Genomic DNA, 15,042 nt, shown 5'->3' with positions numbered 1-15,042 from the left:
CTTCTGTTAATTGCTTGTCCCCATTTTCTGAGGCTGTTGTTGTTTCTTCACATACATGCACACACACACACACAAACACACACACCCTGTGTATCAACTCAACAATGAAATCTCTTGCTTTGTTTGCCCTCTTCACACATTCACTGCTTCTTTGGGAATTTAACCCCTGCTCTAATCCTCTAGTCCCTAAAGCCTTGACCTTCCTATACTAAGGAGTGTATTTTTCCTGCCGAATGCAGGTGGTGATTAAAAACAAACTGAAACATATTAGAATCCAAATGATGCTGCGTGTACTGCGTGTAAAAGTGATGCTCAGAAAATGTTTCATTTGCATTATATTTCTATTTGTCTATTTTTTTAACATTACACTTTATACACTTACAGATACAGAATCTATTCCATATATGATTAAGGAATAATATCTAATACATAATAAATCTTGTTCTTATTTAACATCTTAAGACTGTAAAAATTATGTACAGGTATATGCTTTGGCTGACTTTTTTCACCGTGTTTCTCATTGACTCTTTAAAGCACCCAATTAATTGAGTCGTAAAAGAAATCTGACAGGTTAGGATTCCCCAGCCTTTGAAGAGAACCTATCCCTTTCCCGGGTAGAGTCAGGTTTCCTACCGTGGCCCCGTTGAATGCAAAGTCATTGTCAGTCTGGCAATTCAAGGGACGGACCATGTATGTGCTGAGACAGGAAAGTAAAATGTACTAGAGAGAAGTCTCTCACTCCCATTACCTTAATTTTTCAGGAACAGAAACTCCATATACTCTCTTTCTTAAGTCAAAATTAAAAAAAAAAAATACTGTTCCAGTTTTCCTTCAAGGGAATGCCCAACTTGATGCATGAAATTAGGACAATAGAGTTAGTTAAATTACAGGCAGGGAAAGCATTGTGAAACCTTTTAGTTTTACCTGACTCCCATAAACCATTTCCCACTAAGAATAAAATAAACCAAAGTACAAATTAAGGTTACTCGATAGATGATTCAGCACAGCCAAACATGGTAAGAAATGAAACCTTTTAGATGATTTATCCTCTACGTTTCTGCTACTAGTCTCATACTTTTATAGTTCTCCTTGGCACAGCCACATGACAGTGATCTTGTTTTAGCTTTTGGAAGATGGGTTTGTGAAAAGACTAGGATGTAGGCGATCATTTGCCGTCAGAAGCCTTTTTCCCTTTAGTTCTATACTGAGGTACGAAGTTGAGGTATGTCATCCATAGGAATGCCGTCCCGTGCATTTTCTTGGCCTGCTGGCATAGATGAATCATTCACAGTTGAGTTGTAATAACTAGAATTCCCAAAACTCGCATCATAAGGTTCTGGTGTATTGTCTAATCGCAGAACTAAAAAAGTAACAAAAAAATTTATTTTATGTTGACAGTCTGGAAGATGCATGCTCAGGCATCTGCCAGACTATAGCAATTGTTCCAGATGAGTAAGTAGATACATCTTTCGTGTAGGCTTTGCAGATATTGGTTTTGAAATTTTAAATAAGTCTATATTTGTCATGACACATTTCTTTCTAAGACTAAGAGAACAGTTTAACTTCTAAAATAATTTTACTCCTGGTGAACCACAAATAAAGGAACTAGGGGAGAAATCACAACGAAAGTAGAGTGGTACTTTGTATGAAGGACAGACAGACATATGTCTCATTGACTTTTGAATCTTGTGAATTCAGAGCCTTGTCAACATGTTCAGAATTTTTACTTCTGGTGTAAAAAAATAATTTTTAAAAACTGAAGAGCATTAATTTTAAATCAGTGTCATTATTTTTCTAAGTGTCTCAATATCTTTATGGTTGAGCCAGGGAAGATGTAGATGGAAGAAAACTATTTGTAAAACCTTATGTTTCTTTGTGATAGATCCTAGTTATCATGCACTTGACATTCTCTGATTAATGATATAAGATTGTTTTTTACTTTTTCAATGAACAGCCAATTCTTACTTCCTTAATGATATTGAATTTATTTTCAAAGAAAACTTGGCATGTGCTAGGTATCTTTAAGTATTAAGGCAGTGACTAATTACTAGTTAGATTAGTGATTTATTTATTCAGTTAGGTATTCTCATATCCTACCTATTCTTTACACCTTCTGTTTACAGACTGGATGCCCAGTAACCTTAGGGACTTGGGGGAGGTTTCTCAAAGCTCTCTTGAAGGAGAAAAGGAGGTGTTGTGATTGAGTTATTCCATTATGCCTTAATCACAACATCTTAGACTGTATCAGTTTGATAGACTGAGCTTTTGCATGTGATTACAGGTAAAGAAAAGATTCTGGGGTTAAAAAAAAAAAGTATAGAAATCCCTGTTGTCTGAAATCCTATCCTTTAATTTTGAAAAGTGCCACTTTTTATTTTATATGGATTGCTAGAAACCCCCAAAATAGAATTCAGTTAAATTTACAATTAATGGATTTGGTTCTAAAGATGAACAATATGTCAGTCATGACCTGAACTTAGTAAAATCAACAAGACTTTATCAACAGGATGTACCAGGGGCATTTAACTCTTTTTTACGGTGGCAAGAGTCCTTTGTAGAACAGAAAACATTTTTTTTTCCTGAAGTATATAAAAAAAGATGAGTCAATTATTTGAAATTATTTCATTTCTGTTCTAATTAGTATTATATTAAGAACAATTCCAGTTCTTTATTTTTAGCAGACACATTTCTCATTCATAGATATTACGGTTGGTCTTTTCTATCACATGAGTGACAAATTCCTGCGTTATTGTGATTTTATGTACCCAAATATATGGCTTTTTATAGATTCTGTTTTAGAGACTCATTAAGATAATTGATTGAGGGCTACTGCATCTGTGTAAACTTTAGAAGAACTCCAAATTGGAATAAGTCATTGTTCAAGTTACTGCTGCTAAGAGATCCAACAATGGCAGAGAATATAGCTCTGCAGTTACTTGCTAACAAAACTGCCTATTTTTTTTTCCTCAGTGGCATACCATTCTCTTCCAGTTCTATAGACATGTTTTAGGTTCTGGGATTTGGTTTATTTAAAACTAATTGTGATGCAATGAGCCACAGTTACAAATGGCTTTAAAATTCCATCCACAGGTCCATAAGTATTTTGGTTATGTTCTTTGAGAAACAGAGAGTAGATCAGAATAAATCTTTAGTCTGTTTCTGTCATATAAATCTCCAACTCCCTTCTAGATAATGTAGTGAACATTGGTTCCTCATTTAATTAAAACCACCGTGTGCAGGTGAGGTCCTAAAAGTTGCTTTTACCTGGTTCGTTTCTGTCATCGTAAAGTCTCCGATGGGAAAATGAATCCATTTTCCTTTTTCCACACAGCAAGTAGCCAACAAGACTAAGCAATGAAGCACCCAGAATAGCACCTAAGATGGCCCCAAATACTACTCCTGTATTTTTATTCTCTAGAGAACAAAGAAAAAAATAATTAACAGATAAAGAAATATAAAATAATTTTTCAAAGAAGAGAAATATATACATTGGACTTTCTTTATAACAAAGAATGTTTAAACAATATTGTTTTTTTTTTAATTAGATAATGGTGATGTGTGTGTGTGTGTATTTTGTCAAGTGCTGAGTATTTGGGATATATTGGCAAATACACCTCCTGATAAAACCATACTTCAAATTTTTAATTACGTTGAAATACTTCTTAGTATTATAACTGTCTCTCATTCCTTTTTTAACAATAATAGTACTGAAATACCATGTATATGCTCCATTAAGATCTAATTTCTATGTTGAGTGCTATATTAAGTTTTTAATCAACTCTGAATCTCTAATGAACATTAATGATGAAATGAACCTTGAACTTGTTTCTATAATAACTGAAAAGTAAAAAGCTAATGGGAGTAAATGGGTGATAGAAAATGAATCCACAAAACCCCAACTGAAAAGGCACTCTAAGGGAAAAGCAGTATATCCTGATATAGGATATTTCCAGATACAGTAGATAGACCAAAGCAAGATGTTTGCAGTGTCTTGCACACTGAGAACAGATGTGTAGGTCTTAGTTTAAGGGAGCCCAAAATTTTACTCTATCATCCCTTTTTACTAAGTACCTTATTTGAAGACTAAGTTCGTTATTAACAAACTATGTATTGCTCCCTGAACTTATATTTAGTGTATTGTATTTTCAGAGTTTTTAAAAAAATTTCATGAGAATGTTATTAATTAAGTGGGTGAGGGGTCTTATAAAGTCTGTAATTCTATATTAAAACCCATTTATAAAAAAATTAACCTACACACTAGAAGCGTAACAGCAAAATTACTACTAAAATAAAAGCAAAACAAAGTCAACTAATTTTCTTTTGATTAAAGAGCAATGGTGGGCATAAGTACTCTGTATTCTTAGTATGTATGTTGCATTTAGAGAGGCAAAAGAGAGAGTATTTATTAAAAATCTTTCTGGGGGTGCCTGGGTGGCTCAGTCGTTAAGCGCCTGCCTTCGGCTCAGGTCATGATCCCAGGGTGCTGGGATCGAGCCCCGCATCGGGCTCCCTGCTCCGCGGGAAGCCTGCTTCTCCCTCTCCCACTCCCCCTGCTTGTGTTCCCTCTCTCACTGTGTCTCTCTCTGTCAAATAAATAAATAAAATCTTAAAAAAAAAAAATCTTTCTGATGTAGGGGCGCCTGGGTGGTTCAGTGAGTTAAGCGTCTGGCTCATGATATTGGCTCAGGTCATGATCTCACTCTTGTGAGATCGAGCCCCATGTGAGGCTCCATGGTGAGTGTGCAGCTGCTTTAAGATTTTCTTTCCTTCTTACCCGCCCCACCACTCTGCTTGCGCTATCTCAAAAAAAAAAAAAAACAAAAAAACAAAAAAAACCCTCTTTCTGATGTAGTATAAGAGTATGTATGAATGAAAGGATATGTTAAAATTATAGCTAAAATGAAAATATATGTACTTACAATCTATTAGCTGCAGTGCTATTATAAAGCCTAGATTTCAAAATTTAAAACTTTTCCTGTACACTAACAACTTTCAAGTAGGAATTTGTATGTATGATTTAGTGTTTACATCATTAATATAATCTGAAAGTAAGTTGTATTGCAAGTCATTGGATTTATGGGGGAAAAAAGAGAATTTTTTAAAAATTTCAGGAAAAGACAAATACCATATGATTTCACTCATGTGGAACTTAAGAAACAAAACAGATGAACATATGGGAAGGGGAAAAAAAAAAGAGAGAGAGGGAGGCAATCCATAAGAGACTCTTAAGGATAGAGAACAAACAAGTTTGCTGGAGGGAAGTGGGTGGGGGATGGGCTAGATGGGGGATGGGCATTAAGGAGGGCACTTGTGATGAGCACTGGGTGTTATATGTAAGTGATGAATCTTACTCAATTCTACCCTTGAAACCAATGTTACACTGTATGTTAACTCACTGGAATTTAACCCAAAACTTGAAAAACAAATTTCAGGGAAACAAAAACTTGGGTAGACCTGAAAAAACAAAACATGATGAATTTTCATTATATTAGAGATCTTCTCTGTTTTATGTTTTAAAACTTGACATAACCCCTAAGTGAAACATAAAAATGTTCCCATAATATGCTTTTCTTGTGATACTCACAGCTACATTCCATTTTTATGGTGTTCATTAGGTACTAAACTAAAAATTCAGGAGGATTTCCTTTTGTTGAGTTTATTTACATTTTTTAAAAAAATCAGTGTTCTGTTTTCCTGTGATTGCTATGTGGTATCAGATAATTTATAAATTCATTTATTTTATTCAATTTTCACATACATATGTTTTTAAAGTTCAGTTGCATATTGTTCCTAAAGCATGGGACATTTCAGTCAGTTTTCTCAGATTCAGTGAAAATCACTGCACCATATCTCAAAACTGTACTACTACCTCAACCTAACCTTCCTCTAATTTTGTCCTGCTGTCTCGTCATGTTCCCATACAGTAATGAGTACTGTATGCTGCCTGAAGCCTGAAATCCCTTCACTCTTTCCACTGAATATCTTGGATGCCCCCCAAAATGAGAACCACCTGTGCGGCTGTAGTCTTTTTTTTTTTTTCAACATGGTACATTATTTAGTTGTAATCTGCATGACTTAGTTCGAGATTCAGTTTCACATGAAAGGAAAGTTAAATCCATTTATATTTACCTTCTTCTGATGTATTTGAGAAGATTTTTGAATTATTGGTAAACTTTAAAGTGGGCTGTAGAGTTGTTGTTTCTCGGTAGGGGGTAAACCCTATGAAGCTATCATTGGATGTGGTGAGCCATTCTTCTGGTTTTGTTATCGTGGGGGTCACGGACGTGGTGTTTGGTGCTGCAGGGAGGACACTAACTGAAATGGAACTGTTGCCAGGAGTTTTTATGGTATCACTGGCTGAAGACCAAGTGAACTTTTCTGAAGATATAGCAGATGTAGTTTTGGGAGGTGCTGAGACTGGAAGAGGATTTTCATCTGCTATGGATGAGTTCCAAGACAATTTAGAAACAAAGCTATGGATCAGAGGAGGGCTTGTGGGAGACGTAGGCATAGGTCCTGGATTCCTAGAAAAGTTGTTCGTTGATGAATTGCTGAAGACTTCTGTTGTTCCATGGCGTTTATTTAATGGGTCCCAAAGAGGGGAATTACTTGCCTCGGGATTGGAGGTTTCTCTATTTTCTTTATCTGAGCTTAAATTTGCATCACTTTCCAAAGGAACAGATTCATTTCCCATTGTTTTTAGGTCTGCTGCAATGCTTTGTGTTGTGTTTCTTTCTAGACTTTCTTTCCCATGACTTCCAATTAATAGTAAACTAAACAAATTTGAAATCAACAGAATTTTGGCTGAGGTCAACATGGTAGCCTTTTTTAGTATTGGTGTTATTAAGGAGAATCTGAAAAAAAAGCAAATAACAAGCATCTGAATTATTACATGAAGTAGTGATTTTTTAAATGGATCTACATCTTTAAAGTAATAAAAATCTAGAGATATAATACTGAATCGATAATACCATACTTTTTATTCCAAAAGTTAGTTTTCTTTGGATTATATACTAAACCTAGAGTGAGTTCTATTTTCTGTATAATATTTATTTCTTCTTTCTTCTAAGGAAATGCCATGCAAAAACTTTGTCAAGCCACATACCACTATTCCACTATTTCAAAAATCATTTAGCTTTTGACAAGTTGAAATATTTATATATATTTGAGATATTTTATATGGATTGCTAAGTAAAATATTGTAAATATAGGGCACGTAGAGCTGGCTGATTTCTTTAACCTGTTTAAGAAAATATGTTTTCTATAAAGACATAATTTGGAATGTTTATTATGAAAATGATGTTACTGATTATACTCTAAACACATAACACTGGACCTTAAAAATAGCAGGGACCTCCACTTGAAAACATTTAAATCAATATCCCTTTTTTTCACAACACTTTAATGATGCCCTTCTTCCTATTAATCCAAAATTAGGGAAAATCAGGAAGACTCTCAGATTTCAGGATATTCTTTCCTTATATTCCCTTATTATATAAATGAAACATCTGGCTGGGAGAATGTGTAGAAAAAATGACATAGTTAGATAGTAGGAGAGTTGAGGTTGAAACCCTGGTCCAGACTTTTAATCCAGGCATTATCATTCTGCCTCTGAAATGTGGAAGTGCCACAACTCATAGGAGGATATGGGGGAAAGATTTTAAAATTAGATTTATATTAAAATTTTGACTTCTATTATGAATAACCTGTGAAAAATAATCAACATAATAAGCACTTACTTTATCATTATCATCATCATCATACTGACATCACAGTGTTCTGAAGACTAAATGAAATGATGTATGTAGAAGTACTCTAATCAATACCTGGCCTAAAGTAAGCAGCTAATAGACATTCCATTTTTTATTATGAAAATATAATAATATTTCTGTAAGTGCCTTACAGCTCAGAAAGTTTGCAATATCATCTCGCTTGATCCTCACCATGATCCCTTGCGAAAAAAAAAAAAAATAGCTTGTATATCCTTATTTTGCGAAGGAAGAAACTGAGGTAGAGTTCAATCCAACTCTACTGACGTCAACCTAGTTAGATGCTAAAATTAGAAATGTCTGACCTAATGATGTAGTATATGTTGGCTAATTGAATTTAAATAAAAAAATAAAAAATAGATAAAATTTGAAATATCTTTAATATAAAAATATTCTTTAAAAAATGTTAGACTGTTCCTCTTCAAACAATAAAGTCTGAAAACTAATTTCCTATTCTTTGAATTGGATCTTAGAGCTTATTTTTCACTAAAAAGCTCCAGGATGACTAAGATAAGAAAAGGGAGAATGTGCACTTGCTATTTTTAAGGTCCAGTATTACGTGGCATTTCTTAAAAGCTCTCCCAGAAATGTTTACAATTATCTTCAGCCTTGAGTTTTCATTAGGGTCTGAGGAGTCTCTAAATACTCCATCTGATTTTCTTTTGGATTTAAGTGCCCCCTTCCTGCTTAATGATATACTTAAATATATTTATAATACATCCTGATACATATTTTTTTCCAAAAGCTTTTAGTAATTCGTCCATACCTGTGGATTCCTAGGACTTTCGAAATGTAATATTTTCCATGCCCTATGCTTATCACTTAAATAAATTCTACTTAAAAGGCAAGGCAGGGGTGCCTTGGTGGCTCAATGGATTGGGTGTCTGACTCTTGGTTTTGGCTCAGGTCATGGTCATGAGATCGAGCCCTGCCCCCGGCTCCACCCTCAGTGCAGAGTCTGCTTGAAGATTCTCTCCCTCTGCCCCTCCCTGCCCCCTAGAATAAATAAATCTCCTGGAAGGGGACTCTGTATACCCCTGCTACTCTGTTTCTTGATCTGGTAGGCATTACATAGGTGTTTGTATTTGTGATATTGTCTGTTTATATTTCATTCACTTTTCTGTGATGGCCAAGAAAATGGATTTAGATCCAAAAAATGTTAACATCATTGGAAAACGTATTACTACTCTGCTTTTATTAAATCAGATGCTTCACACATTTTCTCATTTAATCCTTACCAAAATCAATCAAACAAACAATGAGGGAGGGATTATCAGTCCTGTTTTATGCATAATTAAATGGGGCATTAAAAATGTAAACAATGTGGGGTGTCTGGGTGGCCCAGTTGGCTAAGCCTCCAACTCTTGGTTTCGGCTCAGGTCGTGATATCAGGGTCCTGAGATGGAGACCCATGTGGGGCTCTGCACTGAGTGCAGAGTCTGCTTAGGACTCTCTCTCCCTTGCCCCCTTCCCCTCCCCCACCTCTCTCTAAAATAAAACAATAAATTGAAAAGAAAAGTGTCAAGGACACAGAGTAGTGACAGACATCGGGTTAGGATTCAAACCTCGGCATTAAAGCCAGTCATCACTCATCTGTGAAATAGAAGTTACAAAGGACTATAGAAATTGATTACAAGGGAATATAGAATTCAGCTGCTTTTTAGAACTTCCTCCCACCAACATTTTTTTTAGCGCAGCTTCTCCAAATTTTATTATTTTACTCAAAGCAGTTTATAATACCATTATTTTTTTAAAGATTTTTATTTATTTATTTGACTGAGAGAGACACAGCAAGAGAGGGAACACAAGCAGGGGGAGTGGGAGAGGGAGAAGCAGGCTCCCCACGAAGCAGGGAGCCTGACTCGGGGCCCGATCCCAGGACCTCAGGATCATGACCTGAGCTGAAGGCAGACGCTTAACAACTGAGCCACCCAGGCGCTCCAATAATACCACTATTTTAAACACTGGAAAAATAGGGCCTTCTACCTTAAGTACCCCTCAAACACACTAAATACACTTTCACCCTAATTTAAGAAAATCCCAACAATTGTTTCTATGATGCTAGGTGGACACCTTTAGCATGTAGCTTACAAATTAACAAACGTTATCATCCCCAGGACCTCTAGTTCACCAACACATTATTAAACTGATACCTCACCCAGCACATTTAAAATACAATTCAATTTAGTTTAAAAATACTTCCATGTATCTTTTCAGAAAAATCCTTCTCCTGTGAACTGTCAAATTCATAGCAAACATTAGAGCCTTTTTCATTATCTAATTCCAGTGGTCTCATTAAATTTATGAATTGTACTTAGCCACCCATTGTATCATTATTATACATTTTGATTTGTTTTCCCTTTGTGGTTATTTTCTCTTCCTAATGAAGTGGTCACCAGAAGGGAAAAAAAAACAGCCCTTAGCTGTTCCAATTTTCTCACATTACATGAGGAACATGGTATTGAGCTTTCACTCCCTTCCCGTAATGAGAATCCACATATCAAGAGTCAGCAAAGTGAGTTTTGTTGTTCTGGATTCACTTTGTAACATTGAGCCACCAATGGGATCTCTCTACCCTTCACCCAGCTTTTGATTGTAACTTGAAAGGTATTAATACCCCAAATGAGCCAAGCGTTCTGTTACTGCCTATAATTTATCTCCAGGGAAAAGAGGGAAATGGAAGAGAGGGATGATGTGTGTTGTGAATACCATTTGCAGTTTATTCCAAAAATAATACAGTTATGGGTAAGGCTTTTGTGAGAATTGGTTTATTCCTGCTATCCTGGCCTGACAGTGGAGGATAACTTTGCTTCCGCTTCTTAGCTTCCAAGAGAAACAGGTTACACCTCTCCCTCAGGTCTCTTCATCTTAAAGGGATAGAAGATCCCAGGCTACAGGTTAAGACAGGTGGGTTTTGTTTTTCTTTGTAATAGGAAATTCAGTCTGACATTAGCCAACCCAGAATTGAAACCATCAGCTATTCAGAACCCCAGCCCTGGGCTTTTGCTGGACAAGGACTAGAAAATTTTGGTTAAGTTCAACCCTATTCTGAATTGAAGAAAACACATTGTAAGCCCCAAAGGCTAATGGAGGTAATACAGAAGCTCTGAAGGGCAATAAAAGAAATCTGTGCTCTTTCTCTTTGCACTTTCCTCTTGGCCTCTCTCCATCTCTAGAGTTTAAATATTTAAAGTATGTTGTATACTCATTGTGTAAAGTTATGCTGGATGATGGTTGGCATGCTTGTGTGTGCCCAAGTTCATCTGTCAGCCAGGTGCACTGTGGAGGCAGACAGAAGTGGGACCAAAGAAAAGTGCAATTGAGGAAGGAGAGTAAATCAGGAGAACCCGGAAGCTATCATTTTCCCTACTGTCCTTTTTGCCCTTTCTGGCCCTAGGTAGAAACGTGAGAGAGGAAATTTGAGGGGGTAGAGTATAGGAACAGAGCTAAGATCATTACAAACTTGAAAAACTTCTAAGATTAGAATTATTATAAAGCAAACAGAAAAAAAGGACTTCCACCCATTTTGCGATACTTTAAAAACAGATTCTAAACCTTTCTGTATATATTAAACTATTTTTACTGTTTCTGGTATTTAACACATTTTAAAATATACTTTCAGAGGGTGTGCGTTGCACTATTTTTTTTTAATAATTACTCTATGCAGAGCAAATGAACACAGTTTTCTCCCCTGTTTTTGGTGTTGGCACTAAAAAGTGGTTTCACATTACGACTTTTGTATGGAGGGCTGCAGAAAGTGGTGAGAGAAACACAACAACCATGACCATTAAGGGAAGCAAGTCCAGACTCTCTGCATAATTTTGCTTCCCCTTAAATGCATAGAGTCATTATTCTGCCCAGCCTTCTTGTTATAACTGAGTCATACCCATTTCATATCAAGCCTTTAAAAATAAGGTGGTACCCTGGTTTGTATCAGGTAATCAATCCATGCAAGGGAAGAGAAATGCTAGTTATTGGCAAGTCAATCACAATCCAAACTTTTAAATTACAACATTAGTTCAGTGCACTGAGGGGATACTGTAAAAACATGTTTCCGCAGTGAAATAACTAAACAGTACATAGAATGTGCTACTTCTCTCTCAGTTGCTTTTGCTTGTTTTTTATTATAGATCCCAGGCTACAGGTTAAGACAGATGGGTTTTGTTTTTCTTTGTAATAGGAAATTCAGTCTGACATTAGCCAATATCCCAGACAGACCCTGTTACTCTTGAGTGGCCTTTACAATCTTGAACAGTATTTTGCTTTTCCTAAATGAAAGAGCTTCAATAAATGAGGGCATAATGAACTATGCTTCTAGAAATGCTTCTTTTAATAAGAGGGTTTTGAAAGGATGAGAACATCTAGTAGCCAGAAAGAAGAATTGTACCTGAGGACCGTAGACATATCATTTCACTTTTATTTGACTTAAAAAGAAAAGAAAGACAAGGCTTTCCTTCAGGAAAAAAAATTTCAAGTTGGTGAACATAATTCTAATTAAAAGACTGGGGTATGCCGAAATCCAGGAAAAATATGTAGAATGTCATACTCCCTGCTAATTTGAGCATTGTTAGTCATCATCTTTAGTACTGAAATAATTAGATGGAAGAGTATCAATCTTAGAAAGAAAAACTGTCTCCAGAATATTCTGGACCCAGATTCCCAAGCATGGGGTTTTCAGCCTTCTATTATATTTCACTGTAGAAAATCCCTCCTTGGATCAAATAGAAAGTGCTAAACAGTAAATCAACATCCCTTTAATTAAAGGAGACTTACCTAGCCACAAACAAAATAATTTTAAGAAACTTGATCCACACCTTAATTCCATAAGATGTGTTCTGTAGCAACTGACTTAGCCACTCGGATTTCCAATGAGCACCAGATGTACACACATATCATGCTAAGTAAAATAGTTACATAACATTTTGCCAATTTTTTGATTAATAAAATCTTTGGAAAAGATGTATAGAAGCTTGTAATTCATTGTATTCAAATATTGTTTTTCAAAAACTGTCATATTATAATACTTTGGCAAGATCCTTAAAGCCCAAATGCATAATTTAAATCTAAATAATCAATTCATATTTATGCGATTTCCACTTTAAACATCGTGAAACTTTTACTAAGATCTGACGGCAACTCTCTCTTGTAGTCATGTACAATTTAAGTAAGGTTTTTATTTAACTCTGCAGCTGGTTTCATCATTGAGCAAATTTGGAAGTAATTCCTAAAGCTAAGTCACTTAGTGCAAATGCTCATTTGGAAGGTAATTAATGAGACAACTACCTGTTTTTATAAGGGACTCCGTAGCTACTTGCCAGAGAGTTCTGTCAAAAGTTGACCCTGCTTTGATTCTCTCTGGCAAATAAATAAAAGAGACAGAGAGGGAAGGAGAAAGGGAAAGAGGAGAGAAAAAAGGGAGGGGAGGGCAATGGGATCCTAGGTAACCCAGTCCACACTTACCTTCAGGTTCTGGAGGTATTTACAAACAGGAACTAAAATATCACAGACAGCTGTCCTGGCTGGAATGAGTCTGCCGAGCATCAGAGAAAGCAGATGGGTTAAGTATGACAGTGTCCCACTGAGCAGGAGGGTGTCAGAGAAACAAAATTAGGTGGAGCTGGCCAAATCTTGCTTGTGTAATAGAGCACCCAAGAACCTGACTGACCTGCTTCTCAGCTGTCAGCATGAAGATATCACCTCATTCAGACCTTAAAAAAAAAAAAAAAAAAAAAAAAGCCCAACCCTCCAGGTTTCATAGGTTGATCGTTTTGACTTTGGGGCAGGCTAGTTCTCTTGAGCAGTGGCAGAACAAGGGACATCCATTTCCTGCCCTAAATGAAAAAAAAAAGGACAAAGACTTTGGTAATGTCCGCCGGTGTATCAGGAATTTCTGGCACATGCTGGATTTGCCCTTTGCAGGTGAGGAAACCAAAATGACTCATGCCCTGCACCTGTTACTCCGTGTGAGCCCCATGTTGTTCTCCTATATCATAAACAAACCTGTCTTTCCCATAGTAGTATGCCCTCTTTGTGTACCAAAAACCTGAATGGAGAAAATACAGTGGTGAGGGTCCTTGTCTGCAGTACACTGAAATCAGTTTTATCGAAAGTCACTCTTAACACAAAGTGAATTAACGTGTATTGGCATCCTGGAGAAAGCTGTGAAGCATTCAGTTAGAAATCACCAGAATTGAGATGGGCTTTCTTGCTGACTTTCAGGAGTTTGGGGAGTCACAGGGGCCTGTGTGGGAATGGCCACATGATCCTGAGCAATCCTGAGAGCTTTGTCAATTAAGCTCTTTCCATCCTGTGTTCTCTTTGCTTTTACTCTCAATTTAGAAGCTGGAGAGTTTCACAAGTGCCCAGGTAATGCCTGATTAAATACTGGAGTTGAATAACAACCTGGCATGCTTCCTTCACTTCCTTCCACAGCTTATGAAAGGGAGCAGAGTGAAACTGCACTTTCTGGGATATTCTGCACACCAGTATTTGGGGGCTGGCGCCAAGGCCGGTTCAGCTCAGTACATCTGAGGTTCACGCTTAGTTTCTGTTGTACAAGGAGGTAGGTTTCCAAATGCTGGGAGAGAAAATGAAACCTTAGCTAAAGTACAGGACCTTCAAATTGAATGCAAAGAATCTGCCCCATTAATTGGCCCCAGGAAAGAACAAGGTAATGCTCTAGTTCTAAATTTTCTGAAGTCAAAGCCCCCTTCAGAATATGATTAGAAATTAAGCCAACCCCTAAAAAGAAGTGTTTACTCAAAGGATATTTAAGCTGTATCTGCACTGGTATGAAGAAAAGCAAGTTGAATTCAATCAAACAACTGATTACTGAGCAATGGTTTAATAGAATTCAATTGGTTATTTTCAGATTAGTCAGTTACTAGGAAAAAATCCCACTGACAAAATATTTTCTGTCTACTTAGAGATCTGAACATGACTTGGCAGGGTTGGGTGTGCCATGCCCTTAGGGATTTTCCTAGATATGTGTATGAATATCATTACCACTTTCTGACTTGACCATGGTAATTATGGCCTATGCCAGGCATGGAAATTACAAGGTACTTTTGCTACAACTCTCTGCTTTCACTGTGTAAGAGTCGAATCTCACCTCCCATGAACCCCTTTTCTGGAGACTGTACCTGTGGCCCCAGAATCCTGTTCATCGTTGCCCTCCTGACAACCATAACAAATTGGTTAGAAATGACCCAAGAGATAAACCCTATTTACCCTCCCTGTCATGAGCACATCTGGAAGTAAAGTCATAAAATAA

General features: G+C 36.5%; 2 protein-coding genes across 5 annotated transcripts in view; one reads left to right on the top strand and one right to left on the bottom strand.

The window, feature by feature from the left end:
* The window catches only part of ANO3 (anoctamin 3), a 416,780-nt gene that overhangs the window by 345,167 nt on the left and 56,571 nt on the right, over positions 1-15,042 (top strand). The window lies entirely within an intron of this gene.
* MUC15 (mucin 15, cell surface associated) lies at positions 18-13,359 on the bottom strand. Of its 3 annotated transcripts, none has more exons than XM_021685872.2 (4): positions 13,230-13,359; positions 6,130-6,854; positions 3,265-3,414; positions 18-1,360 (listed from the first exon to the last, which is right to left on the bottom strand). In XM_021685872.2, exons 2-4 carry the CDS (start codon positions 6,815-6,817, stop codon positions 1,200-1,202), a joined length of 999 nt encoding a protein of 332 aa, XP_021541547.1. In that variant the 5' UTR covers positions 6,818-6,854; positions 13,230-13,359; the 3' UTR covers positions 18-1,199. The 3 variants fall into 3 exon arrangements, with proteins under 3 accessions (XP_021541547.1, XP_021541548.1, XP_021541549.1); XM_021685873.2 differs by having other exon boundaries at positions 18-1,267; XM_021685874.2 differs by having other exon boundaries at positions 18-1,264.

The sequence above is a fragment of the Neomonachus schauinslandi genome, chromosome 11, assembly GCF_002201575.2.
Source record: "Neomonachus schauinslandi chromosome 11, ASM220157v2, whole genome shotgun sequence".
Classification (NCBI taxonomy): domain Eukaryota; kingdom Metazoa; phylum Chordata; class Mammalia; order Carnivora; family Phocidae; genus Neomonachus; species Neomonachus schauinslandi.
Note: the sequence above shows the minus strand (reverse complement) of the source record. Positions and strands in the feature narration are given on the sequence as shown.

Bases quoted from the DNA above. Each gene is read 5' to 3' on its own strand.
- MUC15 (XM_021685872.2), bottom strand. From the start codon at position 6,817: ATGTTGACCTCAGCCAAAATTCTGTTGATTTCAAATTTGTTTAGTTTA. The intron at 3,415-6,129 runs GTAAATATAAAT...TTTGTTCTCTAG, and splicing joins CTCAAATACATCAGAAGAAG to AGAATAAAAATACAGGAGTA. The intron at 1,361-3,264 runs GTAAAAGCAACT...TTACTTTTTTAG, and splicing joins CGATGACAGAAACGAACCAG to TTCTGCGATTAGACAATACA.